This window comes from Ruditapes philippinarum, unplaced genomic scaffold (assembly GCF_026571515.1).
Source record: "Ruditapes philippinarum isolate M1 unplaced genomic scaffold, ASM2657151v2 ctg2132_1_1_1_1, whole genome shotgun sequence".
Classification (NCBI taxonomy): Eukaryota; Metazoa; Mollusca; class Bivalvia; order Venerida; family Veneridae; genus Ruditapes; species Ruditapes philippinarum.
Window position 1 is genome coordinate 93,433 of NW_026864698.1, and position 15,237 is coordinate 108,669.

General features: G+C 30.9%; 1 protein-coding gene across 1 annotated transcript in view; it reads right to left on the reverse strand.

The window, feature by feature from the left end:
• Positions 1-13,546, reverse strand: part of LOC132726538 (neurogenic locus notch homolog protein 1-like) — a 52,458-nt gene extending 38,912 nt beyond the window's left edge. The window contains exons 1-9 of the mRNA XM_060711872.1: positions 13,390-13,546; positions 12,944-13,125; positions 12,513-12,636; positions 11,159-11,307; positions 10,745-10,878; positions 8,887-9,040; positions 4,325-4,487; positions 3,920-4,032; positions 169-298 (exon numbers count right to left, since the gene is read on the reverse strand). Of these exons, the coding sequence (XP_060567855.1) occupies positions 169-298; positions 3,920-4,032; positions 4,325-4,487; positions 8,887-9,040; positions 10,745-10,878; positions 11,159-11,307; positions 12,513-12,636; positions 12,944-13,125; positions 13,390-13,440 (1,200 nt within the window). The 5' untranslated portion in view covers positions 13,441-13,546. The remainder of the gene's footprint in view (positions 1-168; positions 299-3,919; positions 4,033-4,324; positions 4,488-8,886; positions 9,041-10,744; positions 10,879-11,158; positions 11,308-12,512; positions 12,637-12,943; positions 13,126-13,389) is intronic.
• Positions 13,547-15,237: the final 1,691 nt, after the last annotated feature.

Genomic DNA, 15,237 nt, shown 5'->3' on the forward strand with positions numbered 1-15,237 from the left:
AATTCATTTTTATGAAAATTAGCATGAATCTATATAGAGGCATGCTGTTTGAAGAAAAACTATATACATGCACATTAAATTGATAAATATCTGTATGAAATGCCCTAGTGATGAATTAAAGCACATATTACATATACAAAGAATAATGAATGAATAAAAAATGTTTACCGGCCATGATTTAACACCTAGCAAGTTGTATCCTTGGTTTGTCGGCTGCGAATTGACAAGAATTCCATCACATATTGTAAGATTTGTTGTTATTAACTTCGATTGAACCGAAACTGTCTCTTGACAAATGCTTTAAAATTGAGAAAAAAGAACATCGCATAAGCGGAACAATTGATAGTATTGTATATTGATACGCTCGAATACAAATTAGTTTTGAGTAATCAAAACTAGAACTGCCACTGTCATGGCGTGAATACCCCCGCATACCACTTTGTCAGAATCAACAGTGGCCATTTAGAGCTCAAGGACAACGTCCCTGCCAAATCTGAGCCAGTGCATTCTAAGTTATGTATTCTACATGCTTCAAATGTGAAAATGTCAAAATCAATACACTGTGGACAGGCATTCTTAAGCAATTGAGGGGAAATTTTGTTTTTAGTTGACCTTTGACCCAGTACCCTCAAAATCAAAAGGGGTAATCATGACTAACCTCCATGCCAAATATGAAGACTGTGGGTCAAAGGAATCTTAAGTTATTGGGCGGACAAGCTTTTTAAAGTCAAGGTCCCTGTGACCTTGACCTTTGACCCAGTGTCCCAAAAAATCAATAGGGGTCATCTACTAATCATGACTAGCCTCCATGCAAAATATGAAGACAGTGGGTGGAAGGAATGTCAAGTTATTGGGCGGACAAGCTTTTTGAATGCAAGACCCCTGTGACCTTGACCTTTGACCTGGTGACCTCAAAATCAATAGGGATCATCTTCTTATCATGACTAACCTCCTTGCCAAATATGAAGACTGTGGGTCAAAGGAATCTTAAGTTATTAGGCGAACAAGCTTTTAGAAGTCAAGGCTCCTGTGACCTTGACCTTTGACCTGGTGACCTCAGTATCAATAGGGGTCATCTACTCGTCATGATTAACCTCCATGCCAAATATGAAGACTGTGTGTCAAAGGAATCTTAAGTTATTGGGCGGACAGTCTTTTTGAAGTCAAGGCCCCTGTGACTTTGACCTTTGACCTGGTGACCTCAAAATCAATAGGGGTCATCTACTCGTCATGACTAACCTCCATGCTAAATATGAAGACTGTGGGTCAAAGGATCTTAAGTTACTGGGCGGACAAGCTTTTTGAAGTCAAGGCCTCTGTGACCTTTGACCTGGTGACCTCAAAATCAATAGGGTCATCTTCTCGTTATGACTTACCTCCATGCAAAATATGAAGACAGTGGGTTAAAGGAATCTCAAGTTATTGGGCGGACAAGAAAAAATCGACGGAAGACCGGACAGCCGGACGGACAAGCTGATTCCAGTATACCCCTCTTACAACTTTGTTGTGCGGTGGTATAATAATCTTTAAATAAGAAAAGAAGATCATTCTTTACAATTAGAACATGTTTTGTTGGATTATAAGTATGATACTGTGTGTCCCCAGTGGCATTTATAAACATAAGTGCATAGTTATTTCATTTAACTTTAAATCTATATTGATACATACTAAGTGACTAAGATCTTGCAATGACATCTAAATGGGAGATACTTCTATATGCTTATGGACAAGATAATGAGTTTGTTTTCTGAAGTTTACCTCCAAATCACTGTAGTAAGACACTTTAAATTTACCAGACAGGCTGTCAAGCAGTTTACCAGTACTACATGTTTTTACTTTTGCAAAGAACTGTTATTACTTTTTTGCACATCAAAGGTACAGTGCGAAAGACCACAGAAAGTGACCTGCAGAACCTGGGTTGCCCGATTTACAGTTCAAAGTTTGTTCCACCAAGTGAGCTTACAGGGCGGAAAGAGGTAAATTTGTACATGTACGAGCGTATATATAGTGACTGTACACAACAATAACGCTTGCTTTTTTTAATTATCAAGATAGAAAGAAACATACAAATACATGTAATATAATACCAGTGCTTCAAAAGCAGAAAATATTATTACAAAAATCAACATGATATGTAAACAAAGAATTTCCTTGTCTTTATAACTTCCCTTCACATAAATAATACCAATAAAATACCCACACAGACATTCGATCTGTGCAAATGAGATAATTGTACTTTTATACAGTCAAACCACGTGGTGCTGCGCGCGGAGCTGTGTGTTTGCATGAAAAAAACTTTAAGACAGGTTTATTATATAGATCCAAATATGTACGTACGAGTACATGTAATTTCAGTGACTCCCCCATCCTCATGGGCAGAACCATTTTGTTTCGCCTTGCTTTAAGTAACTATTTTAGTTTTTTTCTAGGTCTATGATACACAAAAAGACATACATGTAAGTAAGTTTTCCTATCTGATTGACCACTGGACTTGAAATCTTATTGAATCCATTCATTGATTCATGCAAAATGTCTAAGCTTTAACATTAGATATTAATTGAATATAAAAATATGTTTTTATTCAGCAATCAACTTTTTGCAACTTGTAATATTGGATACTCTGTAAATTGTATTTAATGATAATGTGTCATTCAACAGATACAGCTAGTAACACCGCACATTGGGGTTAAACGCACTTTGGGGAATTGTTTTTTTTTCCGTTTTCATAAGTAACAGAAGCTAACAACTGCAGGTATCCGCAGACATGTTTCATTCATGTTCAAAGTTTAATAACTTCAAAGTTTAATAAAATTTTATCTGTTTATACGTCACATTTACATCTTGTTGCAATTTGATGATTTTACATGTTTTTAATTTTCATCAGTTTTTATTACTAAATTAAATATTGTCTTATTTCAAAATACTATTTTAATCATAGACATTTAAATTTCTCTCAGTATTCAAAATTTTGTCAGGCTAAAAAATAAAATTTAATTAAAACAAATATAAAAATATTTTAGCAACTAACTATAAGATAACAAACTAGTAGAATTTTACTGAACATAAAAAGGATATAAATGAGTCAATGTTGCACTCACCGTGCGAGGAACAAGTCAAAACCTGCGCTATGCTGATCGTTTCATTACAATTAATTCATCAGTCAAATATATGTACTTTTGATTTCCTTTCGTAGGTTCAAACGATATAGAGCCGTCATGAAAGTTTGAAATTCATAACTTATTGTGGACTTGACTTTGACCCGATAAAAACCCTAACCCGCGTTCTGCATATATCGTCTCATAGCTTTAATATTTCTGTTTAGTATTTTGAATTTCTTACAATCGGTTAAAAATATACAGAGTGGACACAAAACAGCTAATAGACGGACGGACAATAAAATCAGCTGATATTCAGTAGATAAACTGCTCAAGTCAGAATATCGATATAAACGCTGCATGTCGTGGTCAGACAGTGTTCTAGTCGGTGACCCCGCTGATGTGAGTTTTTTTTTTTAAATTAGGTTATATATAAGATAACCAGTTTATCGTTTGGCCAGTTGAGTACGACATAAACATAAAAACATAAAATTTTAATCTCAGAGATCAACTTGAATACTTAAAACAGAAAGGTATACAAAAGATAACTAAGATATAGCAACGCTTTTCAATTTTGGGTCATTTCTTTTTCAGAATTAGAATAAATATTTAGGATAAATGCACATAAGATGTTTGTATAGACAGGCCTATATCAAATGGGGTTAATAATCCAGTCCTGTCATGTCAAAAAAGCTCAATGGAGCCCCCCTTACACATGCACAATCTTGTTACTATAATTCTTTAGAGTTAGTTTCTCTATAACTTATATTCATACGGCTGTACGAAGCTATCACCTTAAAATCTAATTATTGTTATCTTCTCACCCATTAGACTGTGCTTTCAAGCAAACTTGTATATCAACATTACAGCCATTGTGTCCACATGACGTGGAGGAATCATGATAATGTATCGGTCTCAACATAACAAATATCGTCGCCTGAAATACAAGTATATTTAACATTTAAATTTACTGTATTCCTAAAACTTATTTAGAAGCCTTCAAAATTTGAAAATATTGTAAGAGTTTTGAAAATTGTTAAAAACCTGTATTAATAAATACATTAATTGCCACTATGAATGAAAAGGCATAAAATATATTATGTTTTGGTTATTCAATATAACTACATGTAAATGTTATCTTATTCTTGAGGCAATGAATTATCTATTACGGGTATGTACACTTTCAAAGGTGTATATTTTGTTCTGATTTATTGAAATGGTGGTCATACCCCTCTAGCTAGTTGTTGATGAACTGTTGGAACAAGTAAAGGACTGTTCGGAAAATATCTTCCCAAAGCTGCTTTATTTGTTAGGCTCAGTAGATAGATATGTGTATTGAACAGTAAGCTGCTTAGAGCTTTGTTATCACACTCTGCTTTAAATTCTAATGTCCTGAAATTATCAAATTGATATTGTTTAAATTATAAAATGACTGTTTTGTTTAACAGATGCATAGCCAATGCAATTAAACACTGACCATTATACATCTAGTGTATAATAGAATATTTTAAACTTGAATTTGATATTTGTCTATGTTTTACTTATATTCCCCCGAATGAATCGGTGTACTTTAAGTCACATGAAATAGGATTTTATGAACAGAAATATGTATTAGAAAATATTCTCAACTTTGCAAAAGTTGTCTTATGGGAGATCTAAATGCAAGGACAGATACCAGAGATGATTTTATCGAACAAGTTGACTTATTTGATAAATATATTCATACTATTGATGCTGAAACAGAGGAGTACGTTTTTAAAATTGACACAAGGGTAAGCGAGGATACAGTATGTAACTCTTCTTGAATAAAACTTCTAGACATTTGCAAAAGTACAGATTTAATCGTATGGGCGATGATAGAAATATCGGACGAGTAACATTTTTATCAAATATTGGGAAAAGTGTTATTGACTATGGAATTGCATCTTACGATTTGTTTCCTATAATAAGTGTACATTATTTATTATAAATTTATTGTACATGATATATTTTTTTTTTCTACACATGTACCTATTCAATTCAATACTGCAGCTCATAAAAATAAAATTATATATATATTTTTAAATAATTTTAAGTAGCACACGCCAATTGAAAAGGGATAATGATCATGTTGACCAATATAAAGATTCTTTAATAAAAGAAACAGGTATATTAAATGACATTGTTACAAATATAATACATGTATCGTCAAATTTAACAGTTGATAATGGTATCATCACTTTTGGAAACGTACTGTATAACAGTGCATTTAAAATTGTTGTTGTAAACAAACTAAGTACACGGGAAAACAGTGTGTAATCCGTGGTTTACGTGCGATTGTAGAACCGCTAAGTCTGAATTAAATCATGCAAACAAAGTGTATCGGAGTCAGAGAACACAAACATTATTTTTGTTATAAATAAAAGACGTTATTACAGAAGGATAAAATGAAGTGCTAAACTTGTATATGAATTAAAACAGAAGTCTGAGTTACATAATGCTGGGAATCAAAATCCTAAAAGGTTTTGGGACTGATTCGTAAATACAGAAAAAAATGTAAAGACGGTTCAAATCTGACTGGAAATGATTTTTACGAACATTTTAAAAGTTTGTTTTCAAATGATACCATTTATTCTGACCCAGATACCGAACAAATTGTTAATCATGACTTTTTAGATATTGCTGTAAATGAACTAGATTGTTACTTTAGTATTGCTGAAATATATATAATGCTCTAGAAAATTTAAAACGGAATAAAAGTGCAGGTGAGGATTTGTTACTACCTGAAATATTTATTGATGCAAAACATATATTAGCACCAATATTATGTAAACATTTTAACTTTTTATATAGTAAGGGTGTTTATCCGGAATCTAGACAAAGGGAATATTAGATGGTGAACTGGGAAAGTTCCGTTAGATATTGTTCGTAAAGGGAGAGTATTGGAATACTGGTATAGAATTTTGAAGATACATTGATCTTTTCAAAAATATTTTCATATTTGTTAGATAAAAGGGCCCGAAAATTTGCCGAAGAAAATCACATATTAACAGATTATTAATTTGGTTTTAGACAAAAACGAGGTACACTTGACTGTATATTTGTATTGCAGACAAAATAAAATAATCCACCAGGAACGTCAAAAATTGTATTGTGTATTTGTAGACTTTAAAAAAGCTTTTGATAATGTATTTGGTATAAACTAATGCGATATATTTTTTCTTTAACTATGTCTTTGTATAACTTTGTGAAAATTTGTGTAAGGGTGCAAGGTAATAGTACTGATCATTTTGATAGTTATATGTGCGTTAAGCAAGGCGAAACATTGTCTCCCTTGCTTTTTATACTGTAATAACTGACATGGAAAGGTATATTGCTGATAATAGTGCTTATAACTGATAACCGATAACTTAAGAAGAATTGCAAATATTTATGCTCATGTTCGCAGATGATACTGTGTTGTTTTCATTTTCGCCTAATGGCTTGCAATTATTATTGAATAAATTAAAGTCGAATTGTTTAAAGTGCAATGCCACTGTAAATATTACAGTTGCTATGATTTTTAAATTAGGAAATAGGTTTGAGCAAGTTGATTTATATTATGATGAAACAAGGTTAAATGTTGCGTGTACATTTTGTTATTTAGGTGTAGTTTTAACAGGAAAAGATAAATTTTATAAAACTCAAAAATCTTTATCAGAACAAGCACTTCGTGCCATATTTACACCAAACTCCTTATTTGATGTTGTACCACTTAGTGTTAACGAGAAGACAAAAACTTTTTGATTCAATGATTTTAAAAACAATAACTTATGGGTGTGAAATATGGGGATTTCATAAGGCCCCTGATATTGAGAGGGTATATATTAAATTTTGTAAACAATTATTATGTGTAAGGTCTCAAACTACAAATAAAGCTGTCATTGGTGAACGGGGTAAAGTACCGTTAGATATTGTTCGTAAAGGGAGAATATTGGAATACTGGTATAGAATTTTAAACTCCCAAGATACATTAATATATAAATGTTTCATCAATCAAGTTAATACTAATACATTAGGATCTTGGGCTTCGGGTGTGAAACATCTACTTGATGAACTAGGTTTAAGTTATTTTTGGAATGATATGTCACTAGAGTTCGAATAGATAAAGTAATTGAGAGATTATATGATCAATAGTATCAAGTTTTTTATAGTACGTTAAATAATATGCCTAAACTAAGTACATATAAGAAAATTAAAACAAACATATGTCTGGAAAAATATTTATTTTGTGCTGTTAATAATAATCATCGTATTGCTCTATCAAGATTACGCTGTTCAGCACATAAATTAGCTATTGAGGAAGGTAGATCTAGAAATGTAGAGCAGTGTAATAGAAAATATGTATATTGTAATATGAAGGTAGAAGAAGACGAAAATCACTTTGTATTGGTCTGTCCGCTTTATAGAGATGAAAGAAAAGATGCCTTCCAAAATATCATTGTAATTGGACATCTTTACAAAAGTTTTAAGGATTGTTAGCTTCAAATCAAACAAGTATTATGTGTAAACTTGCAAAATTTATTCATTTAGCAAATTAGAAACGTATCGGATGATATACTTTATTTAGAAATATGTGCTATTTACAGATTACAATGTTCATGCATTTTACAATGTAGCCATGTGAAACTAATTGATCTCATACATTGGCCTTTTCATAAATAAGAAAAAAATGATAACCTTATATGGCACTGAATTCTCGCGCAAAATCATACTATCATTTACACCATGCATATAACAGTACAGTAGCCATTTATCGACAATCAACACGATAATTTAGGTCAGTGTATCAAATCAATTAAGCGTCATGTTTTTTGTTGTTTGTTTTTTTTTTTTTTTTTTTTTTTTTTTTTGGGGGGGGGGGTCTTTTTTGGTCTTGTGTCTTTTTCGTTACTCTTAATTTTTGATATAACCATTGTGTGGGATATATGTTGATATGATACTACTAATATACACATGATATATATGTATTAATGCTCATGCTCTTCTCATGTTGTATGTAACCGCGTAATTGAATGTATGGCGACGAACATGTTTATGTTTATATGATAATAAAATAAAAAATAATTGAATTGAATTGAGTGTTAACTTTAATAAGGATATTTATAATTAATATGAATTGCTAATTATACAAATAATTAAATTAAGTTTGACAAACATGTTACAAAAAGTTTGCCTTTGACTAAATCATTAAGTATCATGAAAATGTATGAATTGACAGTTTAAAAGGCGGCAAAATTGATCTATTTTATAGTCTTAAATTGCAGGAATGTTATGTATATTCATTATTTTCTTTATATGTCTTGAACATTATAATGTATGTAATGTATGTTTGTTTTCTAGTTTATTAAAAGACTTTAATAAATGATGGCATACTTGCTTATTTTATCAATTTATCCGATGTCTGAATACAATTATATTCCATTAAACACAGTTTTTGTTTGTTTTCTTTTGTTTTGGCGCACTCACCTTATTTAGTTCACATGGCACCGAGCAGGAAAGATGTCTTTGGCTAACCTGAGTTTTGGCAAACTTGGCAACAATAGGTGCCAATACAACTTCATCTGCTGAAGCTAGGAGAGATGCATTGACTCAAGGAATTCGACCTAATTAGTCGCTTTTTACGATCACGCAACCCCACTCACGCAGCCACAAAGGGGAAATATAGCTTTGTCTTAATATATGCGATCAAAATTTATTAAATTAGTTAATTATAGTTAATTATACAAATGTACTTAAAAAACAAAACAATAAGAACAAATGAAAAACATACCCTTCCATATTAAAACGTAAAATTTCAACATTCACTTCATGTGCATCTGAACAGATTTCATGGAGAAAAAACTGTGATAAAAGCTGTCGTATGTACAGAGGAGTAAAATTCTCAGGTACGTGAAATCCAGGTTTAAGTTTATATGTTGAAACGTCTTAAATATAAATAAATTATATTTTACTAACAGCAATTTTAAAACCAGTACATGTAACATTACTTTTAAAATCACAAATACACAAATGTTTACTAGTTTTACATATCCATCATGCAACTGCTATGGTTACTGTCCGATAACACTTGCCTGATAATTATTTTTGATATCAGGTCAGTAACCTGAGATCAAAGATAAGCCCCGCCCATTTTAACGGACTTTTTTCAATTGCTTATTTTCTCATTTTCATCAGCATGTGAATTCTACATAGAGAATAACATGCTACTGTCTTTTGATATCAATTTTATCAGGCGAGGCTGATATGGGCTAAAAAGGGCGAGGCTTGCCGAGCCCTTTCTGCCCATATCAGCCTCGCCTGATAAAATTGATATCAGAAGACAGTAGCATGTTTTTCTATTTATCATGTAACACATATAAACTGTCAAAATAACAAAATAAACTACTTTTAAATAGCGGATTTCTGTTCAAAGAAATAATTCTTGAAAACAAATTCCTCCGCCCCTGAAACTTAGAATTTGTAAAAGGTGGCCATTTTTTCTTTCGACTCGGATAAAAGATACAACAGAATGTATAGGCATAACACGATAAAATTCTTACCTTTACTGTAAACATCGATCCAAAAAATTCCTTAGAATCAAATAAACTTTACTGCACTTTTATTCTTGAATCGTCAAATTCAAAAGTTCACGATAATCATTTCAATCAAACAAAAGTCAAATCGGCAATCAAACACAAGCTACACGAACATGCGTCTTATATTTTAAACGAAACAATTTGTTCACTTATCAAATAATGATCCAGCGAAATAAAGTAATCATTTACAAGTTCTCAAAGAAAATCGTCTAGCCTGTTTGTTATGATTACATGTATTTATTCGTAATTGAAATCGAAATCGAAATAATAAATAAATAAATATTGCATCTTGATTCAAGACTTGTAAGGGTATGAGATTACATTGTAGAATTCACATGCTGATGAAAATGAGAATATAAGCAATTAAAAAAAAGTCCGTTAAAATGGGTGGGGCTTATTTTTGAAACAGGTTAATGACCTGATATCAGTCAAGTGTTATCGGGCATTTACCATAGCATTTGCGTGATAATGAAATAAAAAGTATACTTGGTTATATCACGAGAGAGTTGTCGGTTTTCGCTTCTAATATTGTAATTGATTATATGTTGCTTCAATTATGGCTCCAAGAATGACTCAGGTTTATAAATAATAGCATATTTGTCAAATAGCACGTTTTTAGAAAAAGAAAGAATTCATATTTCCGAGTCTTGCAAAATACATAAATACATTGTCTCTTGCATATTGTGATAGATATCAATGCTCATAACATATAATTTATACTTTATATTTATTGATTTTAAGGTGAAACAGTTAAAATTTCCTTAAAAGGTCGACCAACAAAATAAATTATGCTGCGAACTCATTTTAATTCGCCGGTTCGGTTCATGTGCTTGTTTCACAATAGCTGATAATAATAAACCGTGCATAAATTTGTGCATAATGTAAGGAATGTAAGGAATGTTTCAGATCTATTTAAGTTAACTTTGTGTAATTTTGTTTATCATCACATAGTATTTTGTTTCTCAGACATTATTTGATACATATTTCATGAAACTTGCCAAGAATGTGATAATTTAGAATAATCATGGCTAACTTTATTTGAATAGAGCTTACCATTTTTGCTACAAGACTGTAGTAAAGTTTGCCCGTTATTCTTTGTACAAATACTATATTGTTGATCACATTTACTGCTACAGTCAGGACCATAGTACCCGTCTTGACACCATATCCGTATACCGATGTCTAGACTTTATACATAATGTAAAAATACACAAGAACACGCAATTACGTATTTGAGATTTATAGGAAATATTTAAAATACCAATAATAATTGCAATGTGAACCTTGTCCCTTTCAGCAGACCATAAATAATGCGACGATCGGTATTTTAGTACATGTATAAACATTTTGTAAGATACCAGATAAACTCAATAAGTTAGCCTTTGGAACAGTTTAAATGACAAAATTCATATACAATGTAACTCAAAATAAACGTTCATACTGAGAATAGTGAGGAAAATGATATACCTGACATATCTTTTAAATGACAACATTTGGGGAAATGAACTTTCATAGTCGGTATCAGCACGTAAAGCAATAGTGGACGTAAAAGTATCAACAAGCTCTTTATTGTGACCATCTTTATCCATCACATTTGCAACATATTCTAGAGAGCTCTGTAAGAACACAAAATTTGTTTCAAGTAAATATATGGAAGGATATTAACGCAAAAATTACATCTTGCTTTCTTACGTTACATCGTGCTTTCTAACTTTCTGACTTGTACATCTTGCATTCTGACTTGTACATCTTGCATTCTGACTTTTACATGTTGCTTTCTTACATGCACATTATGCTTTCTGCTGTGTGCGTCTTGCTTAATTGTATGTTGATATCGTTATTTAACGATCAATTATTATTCATTTGTTGATCTGATATATTAATTCAATAAATTAGCCTGCAACTTTTTGTTTTTGGGTCTATTTACTCAGCTTGAATGACGAATGTCATAAAGTAGAATGACGCATAGCCGATAGCCGAAATGCAGCAAGCATAATACGACGCGACATCTAGTGTAATAATATGTGACACCCAAATTACGCTAACAGGTGGCGCTACAGTTATATTCTCGGTGAAGTCCGTATTGCGGTTCGGATTCAGTTTACCAAGTAACGTCCCTTGTTTTAAATTTCCATTTCTACTATGGAGGAAATAAGGTATATACAAAACGACTTAACCAATTTTTTGTATTTATTACTGAAACTCTGTGGGTCAAATTATATTTCCAGCTAACAATGACAAGTTGCACATTTCCAAATCAATGATTCTAGAATTATTTTTTATCAACAAAATAATTATAAAATAAAACAGTTGTTCAAAGAGCTTGGGCCATAAAAAAAATAACAAAATGATCAGATGATAAAAAAGTCAACCACATGACATCAACCGTAACAAATAAGATTATGGCTAAATTGCAAATAAGGGACATAACTATTGTGATCGATATTCCGGATACTCGTATATTTTCGGTAATTTCCGTATGATTCCGTACATGTTTCCGAACTTGAAGATAGTCAAATAACGAACGATTCATGCAATTTAAAGCAAAATGTGCATGTCATAATGCAAGATGTGCAAGCCAGAATGCATTGTGTGCATGTCATAATGCAAAATGTAATAGTAATAATCCAAGATGTACAATGTAACGTAAGAAGGCAAAATGTAATTTTTGCGTTAATACCCTTCCATATAAATATATCCTGATGAATTCAATAAATTATACTGTTCTTTTAATTGAACTTAGTAAAACAAATAGAAAAACGCAGAGATTATATCAGGAAAGAAACAAAGAAAGAATTATTTTATGAGTAAACTATCATACCGATTGCCAATGAGTCCATGTTATAGAATGTATAACAGTGTTGTCAAAGGAAGTCCCGAACGAGGCTTTGTTGCTAAGAACACTTGTTGTTATACTTGGACCTTTGCATTTTCCACTTCTGATACTGTAAAAAAAACATATTCTTTCACCAACTTAATTTATTAATTTCTCTTAGTTCTATAACATGAGAACACCGTATGTTACAAAACTGGAAAAAATTATGATGAAAACAATATGTTTTGCTTTGCTTTTTGCACGAACTTAATTTCATATTTCAATGAAACTGTTATTGTTAAATATCCCTTTTTTGTTGTTGCAAAAACTCTAGTTTTGTGTTGATAGATGTACAAAGGACATATTTCTTGTATGGCACAAGATTGTAACTATCTTGTTGTCTATTTTTAAGATTTATTACAAAATTTTAGTCTTACCCGCCAATGCAAAACACAAAGAGTGAGTCACAAGTATCAGTTGTGCTACATGCAGGGATAGTCCCTCTATCACAACATTTTCTTTGTGAATGTATGTCTATACCATGGAATGATGTCCCCAGTGGATTGTCATATTGTAAAATTTGGACCAGGATATTTACGTGACCATCCGCATTTATTGCCTACAAGAAAACTTGAATGACTATGAAGTAATTTTAAAAACATATTTTTATTTTAAGGGTTTCAAGAAAATATTAATTGATAAGATGATTTTTTTATCCGAGTATGCTCATTTAACTTCTTATTATAATTAATTTACAGCGTTTGTACTTTTATTGTCAGTTCAGCAATGTCTGTTTAACTTAGTGCCCGATGTCAGTTTATTCTTTGATAGTAAACTGGTTTAAAGATTATCTTTATTCTAAAAACACATTCATTTTCTTTACCTGAACAATCTGTAAAAGTAAAAATCCTTTTAATATGAAGTTCTTTGCCATATTTTCATCCTTTGTCGGTGGAAGTGGGAAATTAATTTTCAAATATTTATTTGTATATGAAACATGTACTCAACTGCACTGTTAAAATTATCAAACTGTGATAATAATTGATAACTTAGTTAGATTGTAAAGAGCTGATATAAACCGAGACACCGTACTAGTTTAACACAATATTTCAATATCACGATATTGCACTAAATTAATTGTTTACGACAGAGAAAGGCTCATTTCATGCAGAGACTGTAGTATGTATATTTGTGTCGACATCATTAAAATACATTAAAGCAGCACGCCTCCAGATTCATGCTAATTTTCATGAAAATTTGAAAATGTATTTAAAAGTATATTATTGTAATTTTAAAAAATCTCTTAAGGAACATTTTATGCAATCAATATCTGTTTAGTCATTTTAATCTAGTCATCTTACCTAGCTTTCATTCATATATTTTTTATGTTTAGTGCATATTTTAGTAGTACCTATTCATTGTCAAACATATCTGTCATAATAATTATGATTATAATACATGTGTGATAAATTCTGTGATGGAAATACTTATGTGCAATAATTGTTATAAGAAATTGTAATTGAATAATTTATGTGCAATACTTAATAATTAGTAAATATTTTGCCTTTCTGGTGTCATATGATCAATTCTAAGGACCACAATGGAAATAAGTCGGCTTATGCCTTCTTTTTGTGTCATCCTTGGTATTGAATATATGGCATCAACACATGCACTTTCATGTTTACATGTATCTCTTGATGTTGACATTGAATTTGTAGTTGTTTTATGACATGTATTTTTTACCAGAATAAAACTATCTATCTATATTGTAAAGTTACCAAAAGAATGCAATTTACACATTATCAATGGCACTTCAAACCCGTGTTAGTTACCATAAAGAGGGTAAAATATACAAAAATAGCCCTTACTGCGTTAGTAACGCAGTAGAAATATAGTTATAAATGCTGAAAAATAGGTCACTAATCGCACATAACATGTAAGCTTTTATAGAATTTTGAATCTTATTACTTTTCCTAAAATTTTAATACATTTTTCTCAGATTTGATTTTATTGAACTATTTGACGAATGGTCAATTTGTAGAACCAGCATACAATTATTCAATATCATTATAAAATTTATTTCTTCGTGTATTTTGACAATGTGCTAAGAATATTACTGTAATGTCATGTTAGGTATAAAAAAAACAGTACAAAAACGCAATACTGAATCTATCCATTTTGGAAATTTTATGTTCATAGCCCTTAACGTGTAAAAATATGTAATATTTTATGGATGAGTTTATATCTGATTTTTATTAGTTTAAATAATATATGAGTTAATATATATATAATAAAGTAATCAACTGGTATTTCGTACTCATGAACAGATAGATATAGATTTGATTAACCATTATCAAAGTCATCAAAAACAATTGACTTATATATTTACACAATTATTACATGGGATAAGATAGCTTAAAATTTAATTTTTAATTTTGTATTGTATATTTATACTATTTGACGCAAATGAACTTCAAATATTATACATCAAGTTAAACAAAATTCCATCCATATATTTGAGATATTTAGATTTATCAAATTAATTTTCTATACACAATAACTTTGACAAAGAAAAAGATAATCAAACACAAATTTTAATGAACGTGACGACATGTATACTTACACATGTATGTAACTCGTTATTTTCATATAGCTGAACTTATTTTACCACCAGAAATTGAATTATAAAGGTAAGTAAATGTGATTTGACCAAATACTCAGTCAGTTGATC